Source organism: Bos mutus, chromosome 18 (genome assembly GCF_027580195.1).
Source record: "Bos mutus isolate GX-2022 chromosome 18, NWIPB_WYAK_1.1, whole genome shotgun sequence".
NCBI classification, from domain to species: Eukaryota; Metazoa; Chordata; class Mammalia; order Artiodactyla; family Bovidae; genus Bos; species Bos mutus.
In genome coordinates this window covers 27,743,946-27,765,981 of record NC_091634.1, presented here as the reverse complement: position 1 = coordinate 27,765,981, position 22,036 = coordinate 27,743,946, and the positions used below count along the sequence as shown (strand labels likewise).

At 52.6% G+C, this 22,036-nt stretch overlaps 1 protein-coding gene across 1 annotated transcript; it reads left to right on the top strand.

Annotated features, from left to right (window-relative positions):
- The first annotated feature begins 96 nt into the window (after positions 1–96).
- Positions 97–20,399, top strand: SLC9A5 (solute carrier family 9 member A5). The gene is given in 17 exon segments (XM_070388232.1): positions 97–1,659; positions 4,578–4,650; positions 4,652–4,878; positions 6,407–6,570; positions 6,717–6,795; positions 7,085–7,262; positions 7,945–8,165; positions 8,373–8,575; positions 8,800–8,889; positions 8,987–9,057; positions 9,774–9,903; positions 10,382–10,470; positions 10,630–10,756; positions 14,643–14,813; positions 15,327–15,396; positions 16,042–16,176; positions 18,968–20,399. Coding segments are annotated over 17 exon segments (2,700 nt in total). The 5' UTR covers positions 97–1,466; the 3' UTR covers positions 19,447–20,399.
- The last annotated feature ends 1,637 nt before the right edge of the window (positions 20,400–22,036 follow it).

The window sequence follows — 22,036 nt, the reverse complement described above, 5'->3', positions numbered from 1 at the left end:
GCGTGATCGTGGTCCCGTTAGTTCACAGGCTAGTCCCGGGAAAACCCGAGCTCGCGCGTCCCCCCACCCACTGCGAGAACGCGCAGAGCGTCGAGAGGCTTTCTTTGGGCTTGGGGGCGGTGAGGCTGTGCTCTCTTGAGAGACTGCTAGGGCAAGATGGGGTGGAAGTTTCTTCAGATCGTGGCCCGCCAGGTCCGCCTAGGTTTAGGGACTAGAAGGTCCTGATTTCTTTCAGCTGAGGTATGAAGTGGATGGGCGTCCTTCATTTGGAGGAAGCAAGGAGATGGGTCCCTTTCAGTTTGGAGCAAGAAGTGAAAATAGATTACACTCAATTCAAAGGAGGAGGTGGGATGATTTACCCTTAGTTGGAGAAGAAAGAGGGACGGGTGCTCTTAATTTTGGGAAAAGGATAGAAAGACTCAGTTTGGCCGCTAGGTAGAACACTACCTAGAATCGATTCCGATTCCCCTCAATTTGGGGGAAGAACAGGGATGGGCTATACTTCAATGAAAAGGGGAAACGGTCCTTTTCAGTTTAGGGCGGGATAAGCCGAATGCCCCCTCAGGTTTGGGAAAAAGGTTGAGTGAATTCCTTTTAGTTTGAAGGGAATCGATAGGCTGGGGTTTTCGTAGTTTAGGGAAGAAGAAACGTTCTCTTCATTGTCTCATGGAAAGGGTGAGAAGAGTTCACTGATTTAGAGGAAAGGGAGGGCGGTTGCCCCTCGATTTGGTGAATGAAGAGGAGGAGAGTCCTCCTCAGCCTGAGATGAATTCGGCCCAATCTGGACCTTGGGGTTTCTGGGGACGATGGGGACAGTTATCCCTCACAGCTTTCTAAAAAGGGCCTAGTGCGCGTGCGCAGCTCTGGTCTGAGAGCGGGGCCCGCAGGGGTCGTAGGCTCCAGAGGGCTGAGCTGAAGGCGACGGCGCACTGCCCCCTGCAGTCTGCACGGGGCAGCGTCGGGGTCCGCGGCCTCTGTACTGGCCGTCTGCCTGTCGCCGACCGCACTCTCGGTGGCGGGGCCGCCCTCTTCTCGCCTGAACCCCGCCATCCAGAAGACCCCCGTCACTCCCGCGACTGGCTGTCGCCGCTGGCGGGTGCGACCCGTTGGTGCCCCTTGGGGACTGTGGCCGCTCACAGCTCTGAATACGGATCGGGGGAGATTTGGGGAGGGTTTGAGGGAGCGGGCTTGAAGGACTAGGTTGCAGGGCTTGTGGGGGAGGGATGCACTGGGGGATTTCCAGAGTCGAGACTGGTTTAGAGCGGAGGGGCAGGCGTCCGGACTACGGACGCCCGGGACAGGGTCTCGGAGTCCGGACCTGGGTTGGGGGTATCCGAGCCGGGATTGGGGGGAGCGGACCCCACGTGCCTGTGACGCGGGGGAGGCCGGTAGGCGGCGGCGGCGGCGGCGGCGACACGGGGCCGGCGGCCGTGCGGTGCCTGGAGGGCTGCTAGGCAGGCGGCAGGATGCTGCGCGCCGCACTGCCGCTGCTCGGGTTGCCCCTGACGGGGGCAGGAGCAACCGAAGAGCCCACCCAGGAGCCGGGGTCGCCGGGTGAGCCTCCCCCAGGGTTGGCGCTCTTCCGCTGGCAGTGGCACGAGGTGGAGGCGCCCTACTTGGTAGCCCTCTGGATCCTGGTGGCCAGCCTGGCTAAAATCGGTGAGTGCGTGTGTGCGTGCGCCAGGGCCGGCGGCGGGCAGCGGACCCGCCCCCAACCCCTAGTCCCCAAATCCGGGCCAGGTTTTTGCAGAGTGCCCCGACTTTAGGTTCCGATTCCGCAAATCCGGGATCTCACCTTGTTTCTGCGCCTCCTCTTGTGGATCCCCCTCCTCCCCTTCTCGCGTGGGAGCCCTGAGGATTTGCCTTCTCAGAGGGCCGCCCCAGCGCTCTCCAACCCTATCCCTAGCCTACTTTGCCCTCTCTTTCCCCTCTTCTTGCAGTCAGCTCTTTGGTCTGGGCTCCCCTGCACCAATCCCCAGCCCCTGTCAGCAGTCAGGGCGTGTGGGTCATTGAGGGGATGGTATTCTCTGGCAAACCCCAGCATCCTGGTCCCGAGGAAGCAGCCTTCCCTGCAGGCCACCTCCAAATGCCCATTCTCTTGGGATGCTAAAATGTCACTTTTCCTCTACCCGCCTCTATCCCCTAAAGATGTCTCCTTCTTGGCCCAGCAGGGCCTTACTATGTGCTGCCTGCCCTAGAGGCTTTCACACATCTAATTTCCTTCAGTCTGCACAGTACTGAGGGCTGTGCTTCAGACTCCTTTTCTTGAATAGAGCTGCTTTTCCTTGCCTCTGCCCTTTCCTCCCCACTTTTGAGCAGCCAGAGGTCCCTCCTCCCACCAGAGACCCTCCTCCCTCTCCCTGTTGTGCAGACTGCGCTGTAGGGGTGACTAATTATAGCTGAGCCGTTGCTACTCACTCCCCATCTAAGCTGGCACAGCCTGTACTCCCAGTCTCACCAGTACAGTCTTCACATAGGAATCGCACCGTCTAGAGTTTGCCCCCCTTCCCCCAGGGACACAGTTGGGAGTAGGGGCTGGGCAGGAACAGAGGAGCTCTCCACTCTGCCGTGGCAGCCCATTAATAATGGAAAACGGGGCTTGAAATGCCTTCAAGGAGCCTAGTTCTGTCAGAGAACAGGCTTTTGTGAAGGGTTTTGGATTGCAGTGCTGGGATTAATGCATGCTCTGGAGATAAGGATGGAATAAGGTCCCTGAAGTAGAGGAAAGGGGGACCAAAGGTAGGGCTGAGTGTGGGGAGAGTTGTGGCTGAGCTCACCTTAGGGCCTGGCAGCAATGAGAGCAAGGTGGGAGGAGCCTCAGATCTGGGAACCAAAATTGGGTCTGCTGAGAAGTCTGCCAGGTGGAGAGTTCCTGTCTTATTTAGGGTTTGCAGCAATGGCTGTAGTTTTCCCCATAAATCATAGTTCTTTTTCTAGCTTGGATGACATCTCCTATGGAGGTTGAAGAGGTTGAAGAGAGCCTTTTTCTCATCAACGAAAAAAAGAAAAAAACATCCTAGGGATTAGGGGTGGGGAGAGAGAGGTAGAATGTTCAGAAATACCATCCCCCAGCTTCATTGCTAGGATTTTTCTTTCCCTTTTATTCACCAAATATTTAGGTAGATCCCACCACAGGCCAGGCACTGTCCTAGGCTCTCTGGGTACAGCTTCCAAAGGGCACTGTCTTAGCATTGCGTCTCATACAGCCTAACACCAAGGTATCCCTCACTACCCACCACTCCAAGCATTGTCTGGGGAGAGGAGCTCACCTGGCCCAGGGCCCAATCGAAAGCCCAAAGAGTATATGATGAGGCAAAGATAGGAGTGGTGATAGTGCTAGAAAATCATTCCATACCTCCTCTTCTTTCCAAGGGTCAGATATGTTATTACTTTCCCCCAGAATCATATTGAATTAACATTTGTTGAGATTCTATTATGTGTCTGACATTCTGCTAGGCACATTCACACTATATCATTTTTATCCTCACCCTGTGAAGGTTATTCTTCCCCATATTACAGGAGAAGAAATTGAAGTTCAGGAATTTAAATAATTTGCCTGAGATCACACAATTAGGATAGGATGGAGCCACAAGAAGAACTGGAGGTCTAACTGCTAAGTCTATTGCTTGTAAAACTACTGAGCCCTTAGTGAGCCTACATAATGAAAAAGCACACAGGGCTAAGAGATCTGCTGTACTCCTAGGAGGTATAATATGCATTATGGTCTAGGGCAGGACACAATAATAGAATAAAAGGTAACATTTATAGAGTATTTACTACAAGGCGCTGGGCTAACTGCTTTTGAGCAGATCGTCTTACTTAAACCTTGCAACAACCCTACAAGATCAGTACTGTCTTTATTCTCATTTTACTGATGAAAAAAATTGCAAGTCAAAAAGGGACTGGGACTTCCTTGACTGTCCAGTGTTAAGACTCCGAGCTCCTCGTGTCAGGGGCCTGGGTTCCACCCCTGGTCAGGAAACTAGATCCCCTCAAGCTGCAACTGGAGATTTTGCATATTGCAACTAACACCCGGCCCAACAATTAAAAAAAAAAAAGTGAAGATATTTGCTTCCAAGTCACAGAACTGGTAAATGAAAGAGCTAGGCTTTGAACCCAGGGAGACTGACTCCACAGGCCCTGATTTTTACAACTATGTTATGCATAAAAATGTACCTACTATTTGCTGAGGTTCAAATAACGACAATGGATAAGGGAGAGCAGAAAAAGGTGAGGTCCTTTGAGGATGACAGTAGAGAGGATGGGGTATTTTTAGAAGTGGAAAAAGTAAGCAGAGACCTAGGTTACCATGACAGGAGCACTAAGAAACAGACAACTGTGGCTGCAGTGGAGAGTTTGAAGCTCTGGAGGCCGGAGATTCTAGCAGTCCTGAATTTCTTCTTCCTTGGTCCCAGGATTGGGGGTCCTGACCTTGAATAAATATCTAAGACTGGAAGGCTTTAGGCCAGTGCGCGCGCGCGCGCGTGCGTGTGTGTGTGTGTGTGTGTGTGTGTGTGCGCGCACGCGTGCGTGCTTCATAAATTGATGACACCTCCTGCCCTATTCTTGTGTTGTAGTGTTTCACTTGTCTCGGAAGGTGACGTCTCTGGTCCCCGAGAGCTGTCTGCTGATTTTGCTGGGACTGGCACTGGGGCATTGTCTTGGCTGTAGCCAAGAAAGCGGAGTACCAGCTGGAGCCAGGCACCTTCTTCCTCTTCTTGTTGCCTCCTATTGTGCTGGACTCGGGCTATTTCATGCCCAGCCGGCTGTTCTTTGACAATTTGGGTGCCATCCTCACCTATGCCGTGGTGGGCACACTCTGGAATGCCTTCACAACGGGTGCTGCCCTCTGGGGCCTGCAGCAGGCTGGACTTGTGGGTGAGTGACTCTAAAATGTGGACCAGCCGTGGGGGGCTTTGCCAGACTCCTCACCCAGCTCCCTTCTCCTCCAGCTCTGAAGATCCTATGTTGACGAGAGCCATGCCCTGAGACCTCCATCTTAGGTCCTTCCCAACGGGGCAGTGCTCCAGATGGGCCTGCAGCCTTGGTTTAGGTCCCTGCCAGATGAGTCTGGGCTTCTGCAGATGACAGCTGAGTAGGGGCCTGGCTCTCAGCTGTGCATGGGCTGCCAAGGCTGGGAAGCCTGCATTACCACCTGCTTCCTCCTGCCCTCTGTTACCACACTGCCAGCCTGGCTCCCCTGAGGCACAGCTCAACATCCCTTTGAGGGCTCTGCCCAGGTCACATCAGGGTGGTTTTCTGTTTTTATTATTTTAATAAATACATATCATATTCTGCAGAATGCAAGACACTACACTGGGTGTTCTCTCTTTGCTCATACCACTGGCTCTTCATATCAACCTTGCTGGGGGTATCATTTATCCCATTTAATGGACAAGGAAATAGAGGCCCTTAAACTAATTTGATATCAGGTCCAAGGTTAGCAGGAGAGGGTCATTTTACTGAGCTCTTTGCCTTCAGGCTGCCCTGTTCTGCTCCCTTCTTTCTCATTTTCTGGGCCCCAAACCCATTCAACCTTGAAAGTTGATAATTCAGACTTCTTCCCAGGGGCAAGGGGAGGTTTGCAATTTCCACTCAGGTCTCCAACCTGGTTTTCCTATGGGTTCAGTGAACTCTTTGGGTGCAGGAAGGGAGGGGAGAACATCAGACCATAATCATAGTAATCCTAGTAATAGGTAATAACTACTGAGTGCTTACTATGTATTGCTGCTAAGTCACTTCAGTCATGTCCGACTCTGTGCCTATGTATTAGGCACTGGTTAAATAAGGAACTTTCTGAGGTAGACATTATGATTATTCTGAGTATGTAGAAGTGGAAACTGAGGTTCACAGAGATTGCACAGGATGTTCGAGTCCCACCAGTGGTGGGTGCTTTTCATACTGTATTCAGCCGTCATGGATGGATAGCCCCTCCCGCTCCTGCTAAAAATTGTGCATGTTGCCTTCCTTAGGCTGAGAACTACGATGTGGGAGAAGGCACTCTTTTGTTCTCCTAATAAAGCCAGTCAGCAGCCTATTTCCACCTGATGGTGGTTATTATTGCTGTTGCTCAGTTTTTTCTTGTCAGTGCCATCTTAGCTCTCCAGGTTACACAGAGCTTTTGTAGCCATTTCCCTGCTTGATTTCTGCAGCAGTCTTGTCAGGCAGGCATATGAGGAGGTATGGCTTATGAGAAGTCAGGTGGCAGTGACAGTGCCCATGTCATAGAGCGGGTAAGTGGCAAAGACAGTCCTTAGGCTCAGGACCTAAGGTCTCCTGACCTGCAGGCTGACGCGCTCTTCACCGTCCCAAGTCCTCTCAGGGCATCCTTGTTTCAACAGTCTGGGCCTGTTGCTGGGGCTGCTGTAGGCAATTCAGTACCTCACCGTCTGCTGTCCCTCGAAAGCCCCTAGAGTGCAGGCTGGCTTGCTGGACTTCCTGCTGTTTGGGAGCCTCATCTCAGCAGTGGATCCCGTGGCCGTGCTGGCTGTCTTTGAGGAGGTGCATGTCAACGAGACCCTCTTTATCATCGTCTTTGGCGAGTCCCTGCTCAACGATGCAGTCACCGTGGTGAGAGTGCACAGTGGGCTGCCGTTGCTCGACCCCACGCTGCCATGCTTTTGACCAGGCTCAGACCCTTCCCCAGATCCCCTGGGGAAGAAATCTGGTCTCCGCCTTCCCCCATCATCACTCCTGATGCACCACTTCTCACTCAGGTGCTGTACAAGGTCTGCAACTCTTTTGTGGAGATGGGCTCTGCCAACGTGCGGGCCACTGACTACCTGAAGGGAGTCGGTCAGTATCTCCCCCTTCTCGGCGGGCGCTGGAGGCTGCCTCCCTCGGGTTGCTGAGCCCCTCCCCCACTGCGTCTGGACAGAGGATGCTGCTGGGGTGCCTCATTCCTCCCTTCCCTCCTCCACGGAGAAACAGGGCCCTGAGAACCCGAGAAGGAGGGGCTTTCCTGCACTCCTGACCCCTGGGGAGCATGGTGGGCATCCTTCTCCACTCCCCGCCAGGCAGCAGTCTTGTTGGCCCGGGAGGGGTCCCAGCCAGGGGTCATGCTGACAACCCACTCCTCCCCCAGCCTCCTTGTTTGTGGTCAGTCTGGGCGGGGCAGCCGTGGGCTTAGTCTTTGCCTTCCTCCTGGCCCTGACCACACGCTTCACCAAGCGGGTCCGCATCATCGAGCCGCTGCTGGTCTTCCTCCTCGCCTACGCAGCCTACCTTACCGCTGAAATGGCCTCGCTCTCTGCCATTCTTGCGTGAGTCCTGTGGGCGCCGAGCACGCAGGCAGCTGGGAGGGGGCGCTGGAGATGGTTGCCCTTCACACAGACAGAAGCAGGACCTTGAGAAGTCTATAGGTTTCCCTGAGTGGGAGCTTCAAATTTCCCAGGGGAGACACTAAACCTCAGGGAACATTACAGGACCCACTTCTAGAACTGTCCTGGGCCCCCAGAACCCATTTTTCCCGTGCCTAAGGAAATGGCAACCCACTCCAGTGTTCTTGCCTGGAGAATCCCAGGGATGGGGGAGCCTGGTGGGCTGCTGTCTATGGGGTCGCATAGAGTCAGACACGACTGAAGCGACTTAGCAGCAAAGTGTTCTCTGGGGTGTGTGGGCTGAGCCAAACGTGGACTTTGAGGCCTGGTGCCATGGCTCTGGTGGTCACAGAACTCTGAAAGGTACTTCAGGCAGTCTGTGCCAGTCAGATCATGTTTTCCCTGCCTTCCCCTCCAGAAGGCACTGAGTGGGAAGCCTGGCGATTCCGACCCTTTTAGCCCAGGACTACCACTACCAGCCTGGGACGGGCTCCATGCCTCGCTGCACTTTGGCTCTGAGTCTGACATCCTGTGACGGGCATCCTCTCCTGTGCATGCTCAGACCCCAGAGGCTGTGCTTCCTGCGGCCCCTCCTCATCGCCCTGACTCTCCATTCCTCTCCCAGGGTGACTATGTGTGGCCTGGGCTGTAAGAAGTATGTGGAGGCCAACATCTCCCATAAGTCCCGCACAGCTGTCAAGTACACCATGAAGACTCTAGCCAGCTGCGCGGAGACCGTCATCTTCATGCTGCTCGGCATCTCGGCCGTGGACTCTTCCAAGTGGGCCTGGGACTCTGGGCTGGTGCTGGGCACCCTCTTCTTCATCCTGTTCTTCCGAGCCCTCGGTATAGCTGGAACCCTCTGCTTTCCTATCTCCCCTGCCCCTGCCCCCCACCCCAGCTCATCTCGCCCTCTGAGTCCACATCCTTGTCCTCCCAGTGTTGCTCAGCCCTCCCAGCCCTTCAGACCTGAGCCCTGATACTGGGTGCCAGCTGCAGCCAGTGCCCTCCACTCCCAACACCCTGGTCCCACTGGCCTCCCTCCTGCTGTAGGCGTAGTCCTGCAGACGTGGGTGCTGAATCAGTTCCGGCTGGTCCCTCTGGACAAGATTGACCAGGTGGTGATGTCCTATGGGGGCCTGCGGGGGGCTGTGGCCTTCGCTCTCGTCATCCTCCTGGACAGGACCAAGGTCCCTGCCAAGGACTACTTTGTAGCCACCACAATTGTGGTGGTCTTCTTCACAGTCATCGTGCAGGTGGGAGCACCCAGGAGGCTGGATGGGGAGAGGGTCTGGCAGGCCCTGGGGAGGCCTGGAGCCTATGGGAGAGGGGCTCCTTTTCCTGTTGGGGGCTGCAGGGGCTTGACTTCCCAGACTCTGAGGGCAGTGAGGTGGAGATATGGAAGCTGAAGCCTAACTGCAGGGAGAGAAAGGCAGCAGAGAATTGGCCAGGGCAGGGCTCACCGGCTGCCTGTCCATAGGGCCTGACCATCAAGCCACTGGTCAAGTGGCTGAAGGTGAAGAGGAGTGAGCATCACAAACCCACCCTGAACCAGGAGCTGCATGAGCACGTGGGTACCAGAACCCCATGCCCCCACCTGTCCCTCTCTCCCTTCTCCTATTCTGAGCAGAGTCCTGATCCGGTCCCCCTACCCACCCCCCTTCTAGACTTTTGACCACATTCTGGCTGCAGTGGAGGACGTTGTGGGGCACCATGGCTATCACTACTGGAGGGACAGGTGAGGGAGCTGCCCCCAGGCTCCTTCAGCAGCAGCAGAAGCACCCCCTCCCCACCACCCCCAGCCAGGGCAGCATGGGGGACATGCCACACTTCTGAGAAGGGTCACATCAAGGCGCAGGCTGGGTGACCTGTCCCTGAAGCCCCTCAGGCAGTGCTGGTGTCCCTGTACTCTTAGGATAAGATAAGGTTCCCCAGTGAGGCCTGCCCGGCCCTGCACTGCGTGGTCTGGCACCTCCAGACTCCAGCCGCCTTGTGGTCCGCTGTGACTTTGACTCTCGGCCTGCCAATGAAATGAACCCTGTTTTAGAAACTCAGGACCCACCATGCTCCCCCTGCCCTGGCCACTGGGACCTCTGCACGTTATTCTTTCTACTAGAACATTCCCTCCCCTCCATCTCGCCTCCTTAACCTCTCTGTTCATCTTTCAGATATTACCACAGGCATCAAGTCCTTAGGGAGGCTTCCCTGACTAGGACAAATCCCCATTATACTCTATAATTATCCTTTGTAGTTCCTGTCATGGTTGCGATTTTATAGTTACATGTCATAACTTCGTCAATGTCAGGCGCTGTCAGTTCAGTAAGGGCAGGGACCAGCTTCCAGATTTTCCCTGACCGATGCCCACATCAAGAGATGTGGGCCCCGCACTGGCGGTGCCCCGGCCCTGTCTGAGGAAGGGCCAGCACTCAGGACGGGCCCTGGCATCCTCTGTAGGTGGGAGCAGTTTGATAAGAAGTACCTGAGTCAGCTGTTGATGCGGCGCTCAGCCTACCGCATCCGGGACCAGATCTGGGATGTGTATTACAGACTCAACATCCGGGACGCCATCAGCTTCGTGGATCAGGTGGGTCAGCAGACAATGGAGAATGGGCGGGTGGCCAGCAGGGCAAGGCAGGAAGCAGGCAGGCAGGCCCTGAGCAGGGAGTTGGAAATTCCCAGTAGACTCCATGGACTTGTGAAGTGGCAGCTACAGGAACGAGCCCGGCCTGACGCTGACATTTAGAGTCTAGTGGGCAGTGCAGAAAGGTGGGAGACAGCTGGACTCTGGCGTCAGCAGACGTGGTTCAGATTCTTATCATCTCAGGCTTGTGACCTTGGGTAAGTCGTTTATCCTCTCTGAGCTTCGGTTTCCTCAACTGAAAGAAAGCGACAGAAAGAGTACCTCTGTCACAGAGTTTTGTGGGTGCAGTACAAAAAAGCACCTAGCGCAGTCCCTGGAACATCGAGAGCAAAGTGTGTTAACCAGTGTTACTCCTTTTGTTCCCCTCTGTCTGCGCCACCTTCATCTGACTGCCATCTGACCTCTGACATGGCCCCGGCAGGGAGGCCATGTCTTGTCCTCCACTGGGCTCACTCTGCCCTCCATGCCCAGCCGCAATTCTGTGGCAGAGACCTCCGTCACCAACCTGCTGTAAGTCCTGGAGCCCTCTCCCGCTTCCCCACGCTCCTTCCTACTGGGCCCTCTCTCTGAATCCCTTCTGGGGAAGACCCTGAGCACCTCTGCTTCTGCCCTTCCCCTGGCCCGCGCCTCCCAGCCCCTCCCCAGCACACGTGTTCCCACCGCCCGCAGGAGGGAGAGTGGCAGTGGAGCGTGTCTGGATCTGCAGGTGATTGACACAGTGCGTAGTGGCCGGGACCGGGAGGACGCGGTGATGCACCATCTGCTCTGCGGAGGCCTCTACAAGCCGCGCCGCAGGGTGAGAGCAGGCAGGGCCTCTGAGTCCTGAGGGGGAGTGAGGTCTGGGGAGGCCGCGATCCAAGACTCAAGAGGCAACTGGCACCAGCTTGTGGAGAGCTGTAGATGCCCGGTTGAAGAGCATGGGCTTCATCTTGTTGGTTATAACCTTTAGTTTTGTTTTTGTTGTTGTTTTGAGAAAGGTTGGCCTGTTACAAGGATGGTTTAAGGATGTCTTCTCTGGTAGCAGAGAGCAGATCTAATTGGACAGGGTGAGTTGAGAGGCCGGGAGAGCCAGTTGGGAAGCTGGAGTGAAACACTGCGGATTAGAGCTGGGTGGCTGGAAGGAAGAGGGGCACAGAGGACTGTGAAATCTGCCAGGAAGGGGAGAGGAGGTATAGAGGGCTTGATGGGGGTCACAGACAGAAGCAGGAGTGCCAAGGAGGCCTGTGGGTGCAGCTTAACCTGGGGGAGGCTGACATCCAGTTTAGGTAACTTGAGTGAGTCCCATTCAGGTTGTGAAGCCTCGGGGTTGGAAAGGCCCAACCCATCCAGGCAGGAATCCGCGGCAACCCCGCAAGGGGGCAGCAAGCCATTACCTTGAACCTTTCTGAAATGAGAAGCCAGCTGTGACCATTCTTGGCAGCTTTAACAGTCAAGGCCGTTTCTACAGAGACGGGAATTCTTTCCCTTTAATTTGCTCCCTCTGGGCCTGATTTGACTCTCTGCACCTCTGCAGAGCAAAAGCCTGCAAAGATGTCAAAACAGCTTCCTTCCACACAGAGGCCTTCTTGCCTTCAGGCCAGCAGCTTCTGTCCCTGGTGTGTCTTCTTCAGCCGTTAAAAATGAGGCCCCTAGGAATTCTATGGTGGACTAGTGGTTAGGATTCCAGGCTTTCACTGCCGTGGCCAAAGAGGCCCCAGATGGAGGTGCTATGCTAGTTGTGGTTGGCCAGGACCAGGCACAGGGGACCTTTAACCTTTCTAGTTATGGAACTTGCCTTTCTCTTCTCGCAGCCCAGGATCCCTCCAGCTCTGGCTCATCACCCTGAGACCTCACACTGTTCGTACAATCAGGCAACCTACTCCCCATGTCTTCCTCAGTTAATGACTGTGAAACCCTGTCTCATCCAACTTGTGGAGCTTTTGTTTGTTTTTTGGTTTTGTTTACTTTTTCTTATAGAAAATTTCAGTCATTCACAAAACTAGAGAGAATAAAGAAACTCATTTAACCATCATTCAGCTCCAATAATTCCCCCTTACACCCTATCTACACTTTATTTAATCTTAATGCAAACTCCAGACAGCATATTATCTCTAAATATTTCCATACGTATCTCTAGGTGGCAATAATTCTTTTTTTTTTTTTTTTTTCAAAAAAGCCATAGTACCATTACCACATACAACAAGTAACAGTGACTCCTTCTCACATCACCTCAAATATCCAGCCAGAGTTCAATACATATCTTTTTCCATCTGGTTTGTTCAAGTCAGGATCCAAATAAAGTCCACACTTTGCACTTTTAGTAAGTATGTCTTTTTTTTTTTTTTTAATTTGTAATAGTTTCTTCTTCCTTTTTTCCCTCCTTTTTATTTACTAAAGAAACTGGATAGATCGTCTTAGAAAATTCTCCATTTTACCAATTTTGCTGATTGTATTCCAGAGGTGGTATCTGACATGTTATCCTTGGTACCCTGTATTTCTTGGTAGTTCAATCGAGAGGCCTGGTTGTATTCAGGAACATTTGATAGCTGTGCTATGTATTTCTTATTATATAACATTAGGAAGTATTGATACCTAATGATTGGCGGGCTGTTGATGTGTGTGTGTGTATGTAAGATTGGTCAATGGGTTTGGTCCAACCTGTTCTTGTGTAGTCGACTAAAAAAAAAACTGGATTATGATTGTGCTTATCCTTGTTAAATGTCATTTTATTTGATTTAGCCCATCATTCCATCGTTTGGATCCCATGTTGGTCACCAAAAATCTCCTCAGATTCCCATCATATAAAATTCTGTTAAGCCTGTTAACTCTGTATTCATCAAAATCAACATAAAAATGAACATGATAGAGCTGAGGACAGAGCCCTGTGGTCTGCTACTAAAGACTTTCCTCCAGACTGACCTGGATCAAGAATTTTGGGGGTATGGTTACTCAACCAGTTCTAAATCCACTTAGTTATGCCAGCACACAATCCATAATTCCTCATGTTCTTCACAGAAATATCATTAGAGACAGAAGTGTCTAGTATACAGTTAGAAACACAAGATTATAGTTTAAAAGAGACAGACAGGCTGGAGATAAAAAGATTTGGAAGCAATCTACAGCAGAGGTTTCCTGGCCTGGCTACATCAGAATCTCCTGGGGAGCTTACTAGAATACATATTCCTGGCTTCACCTCCTGCAGGGTCTGACTAGTGGAGTGGGATGAGGAATCTGCTCTTAATAAGCCCCTTGAGGGGGTTGAAATGCAGCTGGTCTGATGGCTGGTGTCTGGGAAGCACAGATTTATCACTGGGTTGGCTGGCGCTGAGAGAGTTGATACTTTCACTGGGGAGGGCATTGAGATGAGAGAGGAGGCCAAGGATAATGCTGGGGAATGCACATGGAAGAAAAGGGAGGGGAGCCAGCAGAGGAGGAGAGAGAAGGAGCCCTTGGAGGGGCAGTAGCTGATGCCCTTCAGAGCTGTCTCGGAGGCCTGGGGCAAGAGGAGGGCTGGACTTTGCACGAATGTTGCCTAACCAGAGGCCAAGGTACTGATGACTGGTCAGAAAGCTGCACAGTGGTGCTGCAGTCAGGCAACCCCCCTTGCTCCCATCCCAGCTGTATTTCTGACATTCAAGGAATTAATGGGTACTAGGGGAAGTGTCAGAATGTAAGTGTAAAGGTTTAGCAGTAAAAGCAAGGCAATGGTGTCAATGGAAAGGCGTTTTTCAAGGAGGTAAGGGCAGGAACAGGTCTAAAAGCAGAGGCAGGGGCTGGTGGCCAGGGAAAGATTGAAGATGCAAGAGTGGAGGACTGGGAGGGGGGAACTGATGGAGAGAAGGGAACTGATGGAGGTGGGGAGTGGGGAGTGAGGAGCCCTGTGAAGGAGCTGGGCTTCTGCACCCACCCACCCTGCATCAGTGTGTAGAAGAGGGAAGTTGGGAGGAGACTTAGAGGGGATTCTTAGATCTGGCTCAGGGAAGCAGAAAATATGAAGGGTAAAGGAAAGAGACCAGCCTGGGGGTGTGCCGCAGGACAAGAATGATTGGGAATACATGGGTGGTACTTCGGGAAATTACCAGGAGGTAATGAAAAGGCTGCTAAGCAGTCACGGCCAGAGGTGGAGACAGGTTAGCTGAGAGTGTAGTGGGCTTGGTCTTTACAGGAGGAAGGCTTGGAAAGAGCAGATGATGGGAGTGGTACTGAACTGGGCACAAGAGATAGTCATGGAAGTTCCTGCAGCCTGAGGAGTCATGGCGGTAGCTGCAGAAAGGGCCAAGTGGGGAGGGCCAGCTGGACAGAGTCCTGTGTTGTCACAAGGCAAATGGGCCAGGCATGTGGACTAGGCTCAGATAACTGAGGTGCAAAGAAGGAAAAGCCTGCCTTGGTTTCATGGTAGCCCTGAGGACAGGACACAGGATCCCCTGTGTCTTGTCACTTCACATCTGAGAAAACTGGGAGAGGGCAAGAGGGGATAAGAAAAGCCAAATTTGAGGGAGTAGGTTCTGGGATAAAGAACTGAGAATATAGAGTTTGGCTGGGTCTCTATTGTATTTTTAATTTTTTTTTTTTTTTCTCACTCCATGGCTAGTTGTGGAAACAGCGGGCTGGTAGGAGCAATGGTGAACTTGGGGCTGTGGTGTGGGGTTCCTGTGGGAGGCAGGACATCCAGCCTCATGGCAAGGTGGGGCTGTCATTGCCAGTACAAAGCCAGCTGCAGCCGCCACTTCATCTCTGAGGACGCACAGGAGCGCCAGGACAAGGAGGTCTTCCAGCAGAACATGAAGCGGCGGCTGGAGTCCTTTAAGTCCACCAAGCACAACATCTGCTTCACCAAGAGCAAGCCACGACCCCGCAAGGCCAGCCGCAAGAAGGCATGTGCTTTCTCTAGGACTCCTGTTTGCAGCTGCAGGCTGATGGCATGTAGTTTTGAGCTCACAGGTTTTGGAATCCAGCCTCAGGGACCTGGGGGCTGCAGCAGCTTGGGTTCTCTTTTGCATCTTCCTGGATCCCCAGAGGGGAAGGTGAAGCCTTCAGAGGGAGAGCAGCCTCTTGTGGTCACCTGCCCAAGGCAGCAGGACCACCTACCAGAGGTGGAGTGAGCAGGAAAAAGGCAGATTCCTTGTTGGGGAAGGGGTGTGGGGACTCCATGAATTTCTTATTCAGCCAAGGCTGATGTACTGAGCATCTCTGCTGGGGCCATCAGACTCTACAACACTTGCTGGGGGTGGGGGGTCAAGGGATGATAGAACCACTGTAACTGACGCAGATTCCCTTCTGTGTGGCATCAGGAAGACCTGTCTTCTTGTTGACCCCACCAGATGACAGGATTGGGGTTTGGAGTCAGGGCAAGAGGCTTAGGACTTTTTTTTTTTTTTGGTCCTTAGAAGGATGGCGTGGCTAACACTGAGGCTACAAACGGGAAACCTCCTCGAGACCTGGGCTTCCATGACACAGGCAAGCAGGGAGTGGGGTGGTGGTGAGGATGGGATGGGGAGGGGAAGGGCAGGGGCCCATCGACTGGAAGCCTGAAGGACCTCCTCTGCACAGCACTCAATGTCATGAGCTGGGGCTCTTCCCCTTAGAACTAGATGGACAGGTCTCAGCAGTTACTAGACATCTGTGACACCTGAGAGTTAACTCCAGGCTACAGACCCTGAGGACCTAGAGAATGTGTCATAAATGGAGCCTGGTCTGGGCCTTGAAGGATGGGTGGGTCCTGGGGTCCAGTGTCCCTGCAGTAAAACCAGGGGCCTAGAAGAGCTGCACACTGATGGGCCTTCCAGCCTTCCAGATGTTTATGCTTCCAGTTGACAATGGGATCTGGGGTTGAGAGAAGATGAAGGTGCCGGGAAGTGTGATTCCCTGATGGCTTCCTCTGAGGATCTGTCTTTCGTTGCCTCCTGGGGCTCTGGAGCCCCACGCCCCTTCCTCTCAAGCTCCCCCACCCCCCTAGGCCCGTGCTGTAACAGCCACAGGACAAAATAGGTGTCTGTACCAACAGTGGGGCTCTGCCTAGATGGACAAGGGGTTGGGCTCCGGGCGGTACAAAGAGGCAGCTGCTGGACTGGCCAATCCCACTCAGCTCTTGTCCCTGTCTAGCTGCTGTGATCTTAACCGTGGAGTCTGAGGAGGAGGAGGACAGCGACAGTTCGGAGACAGAGAAGGAGGATGACGAGGGGATCATCTTTGTGGCTCGGGCCACCAGTGAGGTTCTCCAAGAGGGCAAGGTCTCAGGTAATGGCTTCCTCCTGCCTGCCTCCCTCTGGAGCAAACTGGAGCTACGCAGTTGGCTTCCTCCCCCTTTGCTGATGGCCTTTACTCCAGACAGTCACTCCACCTATCTGCTCATTCATTCATCAACCAGCATTTACTCAGCATTTCTTTTATGTCAGACATCTGACATCTATGATCTGATTCAATCCTCACAACAATCAAGATAGCGAAACTGAGCTCAGAGGAACTTGGGACTTGTCTAGAAATCAGCAGAACCAGAATTTGATTCCAAAGCTCACAGCCATTTCACTTGCCTCCCTTTACACTCTGGCGAGAGACACAAGGTGACAAGCAAACCTAACACCAGGTTCCGCTGTGACCCATGCTCAGCACACCAGCCCTCAGGTACAGCCCCCAGTAAGGATGGCAGCCGGACCTGAGAGAGGAGCCTGCATTCATCAAAATGGCACTACTGTAGATAAAAACCAACATATATGTGCTTCCGTATGTGGAGACCTAATGAACTCAGAATGCTAACTTCCACTGCCAGTTGGCTCAAGAATTCTCAGCTGTCTTTTAAAAAACATCCTATTATAGAAAATTTCAAAATAAACAGTAGACAGAATAGTAGAATAAACTCCCATCTCTCTACCACCCATCTTCAATAATTACCTACTCCTAATTGATCTTATTTCACTTACACCTTCACTATGCCCCTCTCTTCACTGGATTCTTTTGAAGCAAATTGCAAATATCATACCACTTTATTGCTAAATACTTCAGCAAGTATCTCTAAAAGATAAGGATCCTTCTTAAAAATATAACAATACCATTATCATATCCAAAATCTTTGTTATCAGGTATCAGTCCGTGTTCAAATTTCCCTGATTGTCTTCATTTATTTTTACAGTAGGTTGTTCAAATAAAAATCCAGACAAAGACCCACACATGAAATTTGGTGGATAAGTCTCTTTTAACCTATAACACTGATTCTTAAGGAGGTAGTAATAGTGATTTTATCCCCTAGAGCAGCGGTCCCCAACCTTTTTGGCACCAGGGACTGATTTCATGGAAGACATTTTGTCCACGGACGGGGGATGGGTGTGGATGAGTCAAGCATATTACATGTATTGTGCACTTTGTTTCTGATCTAGTGCTGCTGCTGATCTGACAGGAGGTGGCGGTCCCCAGCTTGGAGGTTGGGGACCCCTGCCCTAGGGTACTGTCTGGAGACATCTTGTGTTGTCACAGCAGGCAGGGTACCTCTGTGATGTGTGGGTAGAGGCCAAGGATGTTGTTAAAACACCCTACAACACACAGGACAGCTCCCTACAGCGAAGTCTCTGCTCCTACCTGTGACAGTGTCAAGTTTGAAAAACCCTGATTTACAGGTCCCCCCACCATACTTTCTTTCCTTGCACTGTATTTATTGAAATAACTTGGTTATTTGTCCCCGTCTTTCCTTGTCTGGATTTTGCTGATTGCATCCCCTAAGCATCATTTAATATGTCTGTTTCACTGACCTTTATATTTCCTTCAAATCAGTAATTAAACCTAGATCAGACTTGATAAGCATACTCCATAGGTGGTGATGTTATACCTCCCACTGCATCTCCCTAGGGAGCATACACCATCTGGCTGTCTCTCTTTTTGTAGGTTAGTATTGACTATTGGCTTCAGTTGTTGTTAGCCTGAGCCACCCATTATCAAAGTCCCTGTCAGTTTTTCATCAGGTGGTCTTGCAGTCACTGGTCATCACTGCCACATCCAACAGTTCATTCCAGGTTGCGCAATGCTGATATTCTATGTCTATTTTTTGTTTGCATTGATTAGCAGGAATTCTTGTATTTAAAAAAAAGCCTTCCCTCATCAATTACTTAGTCAGTCTGAGGTACAGTTCATATAGGGAAGAATGGATAAATGCTTGAATTTTTCCTTTCCCTTATCAGTTTTCAGACCAATAGTTACCTGGCATCCTCTAAAGGTGAACACTGAAGTTTTTTTGTTGTTAAAATTTAATACAGCATTCCAGGGAGGTAGTTTCACTCTCAGTCGCAGCATCAATACATTTCATAACATGGAGCATTTGAAGTCAAGTTCACAGGACTGCTCAGGACTTTATCAGTGAGCAGACACATACTGAGCACCTATTATATGCAAGGTACTGAGCTTGACTTTGGAGATCAAGGGGTGGTAGATAGCCAGAGGGCTGCTTCTTCCCTGCTTTCCTCTTTCAGAGCCTCAGCCTTTCTATAATGCTGTGGCTGAGCCTTCCGTTATGGCTGCCAGCACTTCTGGGATTCTCGGCTCACATCCTCTGTGCTCTGGCATCCCTTTTGTGGCTCAGCTTTAGCCTGTTTATTAATTTTTTGTGAGCTCAGACTCCTGGACTCTGTCCCACCAAAGGGCTGTGGTAGGAACTCAGGCAAGGAGCGCAGTGGCCAAGCCTCGAGATCTTCCTCACCCTGGGCCGGGGGCCCAGCAGGATGTGGTTTAAGCCTGGCACTGCAAGTTGGCTGAGGGCTGATCATAGATGGGTTTTTTCCTGCCTTGCTCTCGCTTTGTCTTGTTCTAGTTGTTTTCATTTGTTCAGTAGGTATTTGTTGAGCAACTGCTACATGCTCAGTCCTGTGCTAGGTGCTGGGGATACAGTGGGGAGCAGACCCAGCTGTGGTGCTTCCCTTTGGCCAGGCGTGCATCCAGTAACTGCACAAATGGATGCTGCATGGCAACTGCAAAATGAACTTCTGTGCTTATACTTGAGACAGTGTCCACTGGATTGGCAATGAGTGCGTGTGTGCTCTGTCCCCAGGGAGCCTTGAGGTGTGCCCCAGCCCACGCATCATCCCCCCATCCCCAACCTGTGCGGAGAAGGAGCTGCCCTGGAAGAGTGCGCAGGGGGACCTGGCCGTCTACGTGTCCTCAGAAACCACCAAGATTGTGCCCGTGGACATGCAGACAGGCTGGAACCAGAGCATCTCATCCCTGGAGAGCTTGGCATCCCCGCCATGTACTCAGGCCCCAACGATGACCCGCCTGCCTCCCCGCCCACGGGCCCCAGAAGAGCCCCAGGCCCCTCTCAAGCTGCCCCTCTCCTCTGATCCTCGCTCTTGCTTCGCCTTCCCCCCGAGCCTGGCCAAGGCGGGCCGTTCTCGCAGTGAGAGCAGCGCTGACATCCCCCGGCAGCAGGAGCTGCAGCCCCTCATGGGACACGAGGACCACACCCATCTCAGCCCGGGCACCGCCAACTCCCACTGGTGCATCCACTTCAACAAAGGCGGCCGGCTGTAGCCCAGACACTTGGGGAGGAGCAGGGGGCCAGAGGCCCCCTGGAAGTCTTCCCTGCACAATGGGCGGAGGAGCCCACTCAACCGGACATGGGGTTAGAGGAGCCTGGACTGAAAGTAGCAGCTGGGCTCCCTTGGGGCGGGTCAGAAGGGTCTCCTGGGCTGGTCCTCACAGGAACCCTTTTCACCACCCTCCTTGTTCCTAAACTCCTGCCACCTTCCCTTTCAACAAGGCCCTAACTCTGGTTCAAGACCCAGTCTAGACGTTTTAGAGGCAAGGCCCAGAGACAAGGGGAGCTGATGCCCCTTCCCCAGCGGGTCATCCTGGGAGCAGTTCCTGTCCCCCAAGCAAGGGCATCTCTCCTCAGCTGACACTGGGCCGTCCTGCACTCCACCCTGCCCTAGCGTCAGCTAAAGGACCGTACCCTGGCAGTGAGGCTCCACGAGGGGCTGGTCCTCAGAGGGACTGGGCTGGGAGGTGCAGCAGGCTTTGCTGCCCTGTTGGCTCAGCTACCCACAGCCATTTGGTTTGGGGCAGTGGGAATCTGTCTCCACTCCTTGCTTTATCTTCCTCCCTTTGCTGCCAGTCTCTGGGGCAATAGTTCCTCCATTTCCAGGACTGAGGCCACAGGGTTGGGCCAGGCTTCGGGTCACGGCTGCTTCCTAGCCAGCATCACTCTGGGGATCTGCTGCTCTGCGTCTGGCTTTGGACCTTTCAGATCCTTGGGTCTGAGATTTGTGAGGAGGGGAGATGGTGGCCTCTGGCCTTCTGCACTGTCTCGTTATTTCCTGAACAGGAAAGGAGCTAGGTATCCCAGGATCACTGCTCCACTGCTCTGGGACGGGAGGCCTGACTATAATGGAAAGGGGGCTGACTGGGTGGCAGGTGACTTTCCTGGAGTTAGCACCTGCCCTGACTTGTGTACCTTGAACCTAAGATACATTAAACATCTTTCAGATGGATGTGTGTCCTGCGCCCAGGTGTCTGGGTGTTTTGAGGTGTGAGAAGGGGGCAAGAGGGCATGTGGTGAGGGAGATGGAAACTTTCTACTCCGTGCCCCAGGGCTTCCCAGATATGGGTGGTGGGGGGTGGAGGGAGGAGGTCCTGGGCAGGAGTGTTAGGCCCTACGGCCCTCCCTCCCTCTGCTCCCATTCTTTCCCACTACAACACCTTACAGGAAGCCTGCAGCAAGTCCAGGGGATCGTTCTCTGTGCAGGGGGTCACAGAACTGGGAGTCCACAAAATGGGAATGACTTGCAGAAAGAAAGACCCCAGAGGTCAGATGCCAAGGTGCCCAAAGATGCAGCCAACACACACTGGCACCAGATAAACATTCCTCCAATGCCAGGAGGGAGGGGTAGGACAAATGAAAAGATGTGTTCCACACATGGTGGGTGGGAGAACAATCTCAAGGGAGCTGGTTACCCTGAGTGTTTCTGATACAAATTGGAGAGTGTGGGGTCCAGAAACATCTAGGGATAGAAATCCCTGATGACAGCAGACTCAGTTTCCACTGGGCCTTTCTATTGATACCTCACACACACACACCCCCCATAAAATTCACCCATTTAAAATGTACAGCTTGGTGGTTTTCTAACATATTCACAGAGTTGTGCAACCCTCCCCACAAGCTAAGTTTGGAACAGTTTCATCATCTCCCAGAGAAACTCTGTACTGTCGGCATTCACTCCTCACCCTCTGCTGAGCCCTAGGTAATCACCAATTTGTCGTTCGTCCTTACAGATCTGAAACCCTGAACACACTGCAATGCTTACACATTTAGTCAGCCTTTTTTTCTGACTTATGCTTGGGGAATGTGGGAAGAGAAGGAAGAATGACTTTCAGGCTTTGCCCTCACACGGCTTACAGTCAGCTGCGATAAGGCCGAGCAGCTGGTCCCAGCCCTCCCTTGCTAAGGATGTTACCTTAGGCATGTTACATACTCTCTCCGAGTTCCAGTGTCTTCATCTGTTAAGTAGGATGCTTATTTCATACCGCAGCTGTCTGGATTAGACGATGAAATGAGAAGAATCTAGTACACAGCCTGGCCCGTGGTAAAGGATTATAAATGTTAGTCATTGTTGGTGTTACATTACAAGCCCAAGAGCATAGAAAGTGCTGTGAGGCCCGAGGAGATCTAGTGGGGGGGCGGGGGATAGCTTTGAGAGGGGTATGAGTGTGTGTGTGTGTGTGTGTGTGACGGGGCTCAGACAGCATGGGTGAAGCTATGTGGGTGCATTTCAGGTGGGAAGAGCAGCAGGAATAAAAGACATCTGGAGCACACACAGTGAGAAGCAAGGAGCAGGGGGTGACATGCTGGGGAGAGGCCAGCCAAGGACACAAAGGCTTGGGTGGGGTGACCCTGCCGAGTTTCGGAGGTGGCAGCCTGGGAGAATTGTGACCTAGAGAGTGTGGGCAGTGATGTGCAGTAGGGAGCATGAATGTAGCTGGTGCTGGGGGGAGGATGGTTGAAAGCCCACAAGGAGGAAAGCTCAGTAAGAGGAAAGGCCAGAGATGGAAGACCTGCTGGAAGGCCCAGGGATATGAAGGTGCTTGTGTTGGAGACAGCCGGCAGCTATTCTCAGACTCTGGT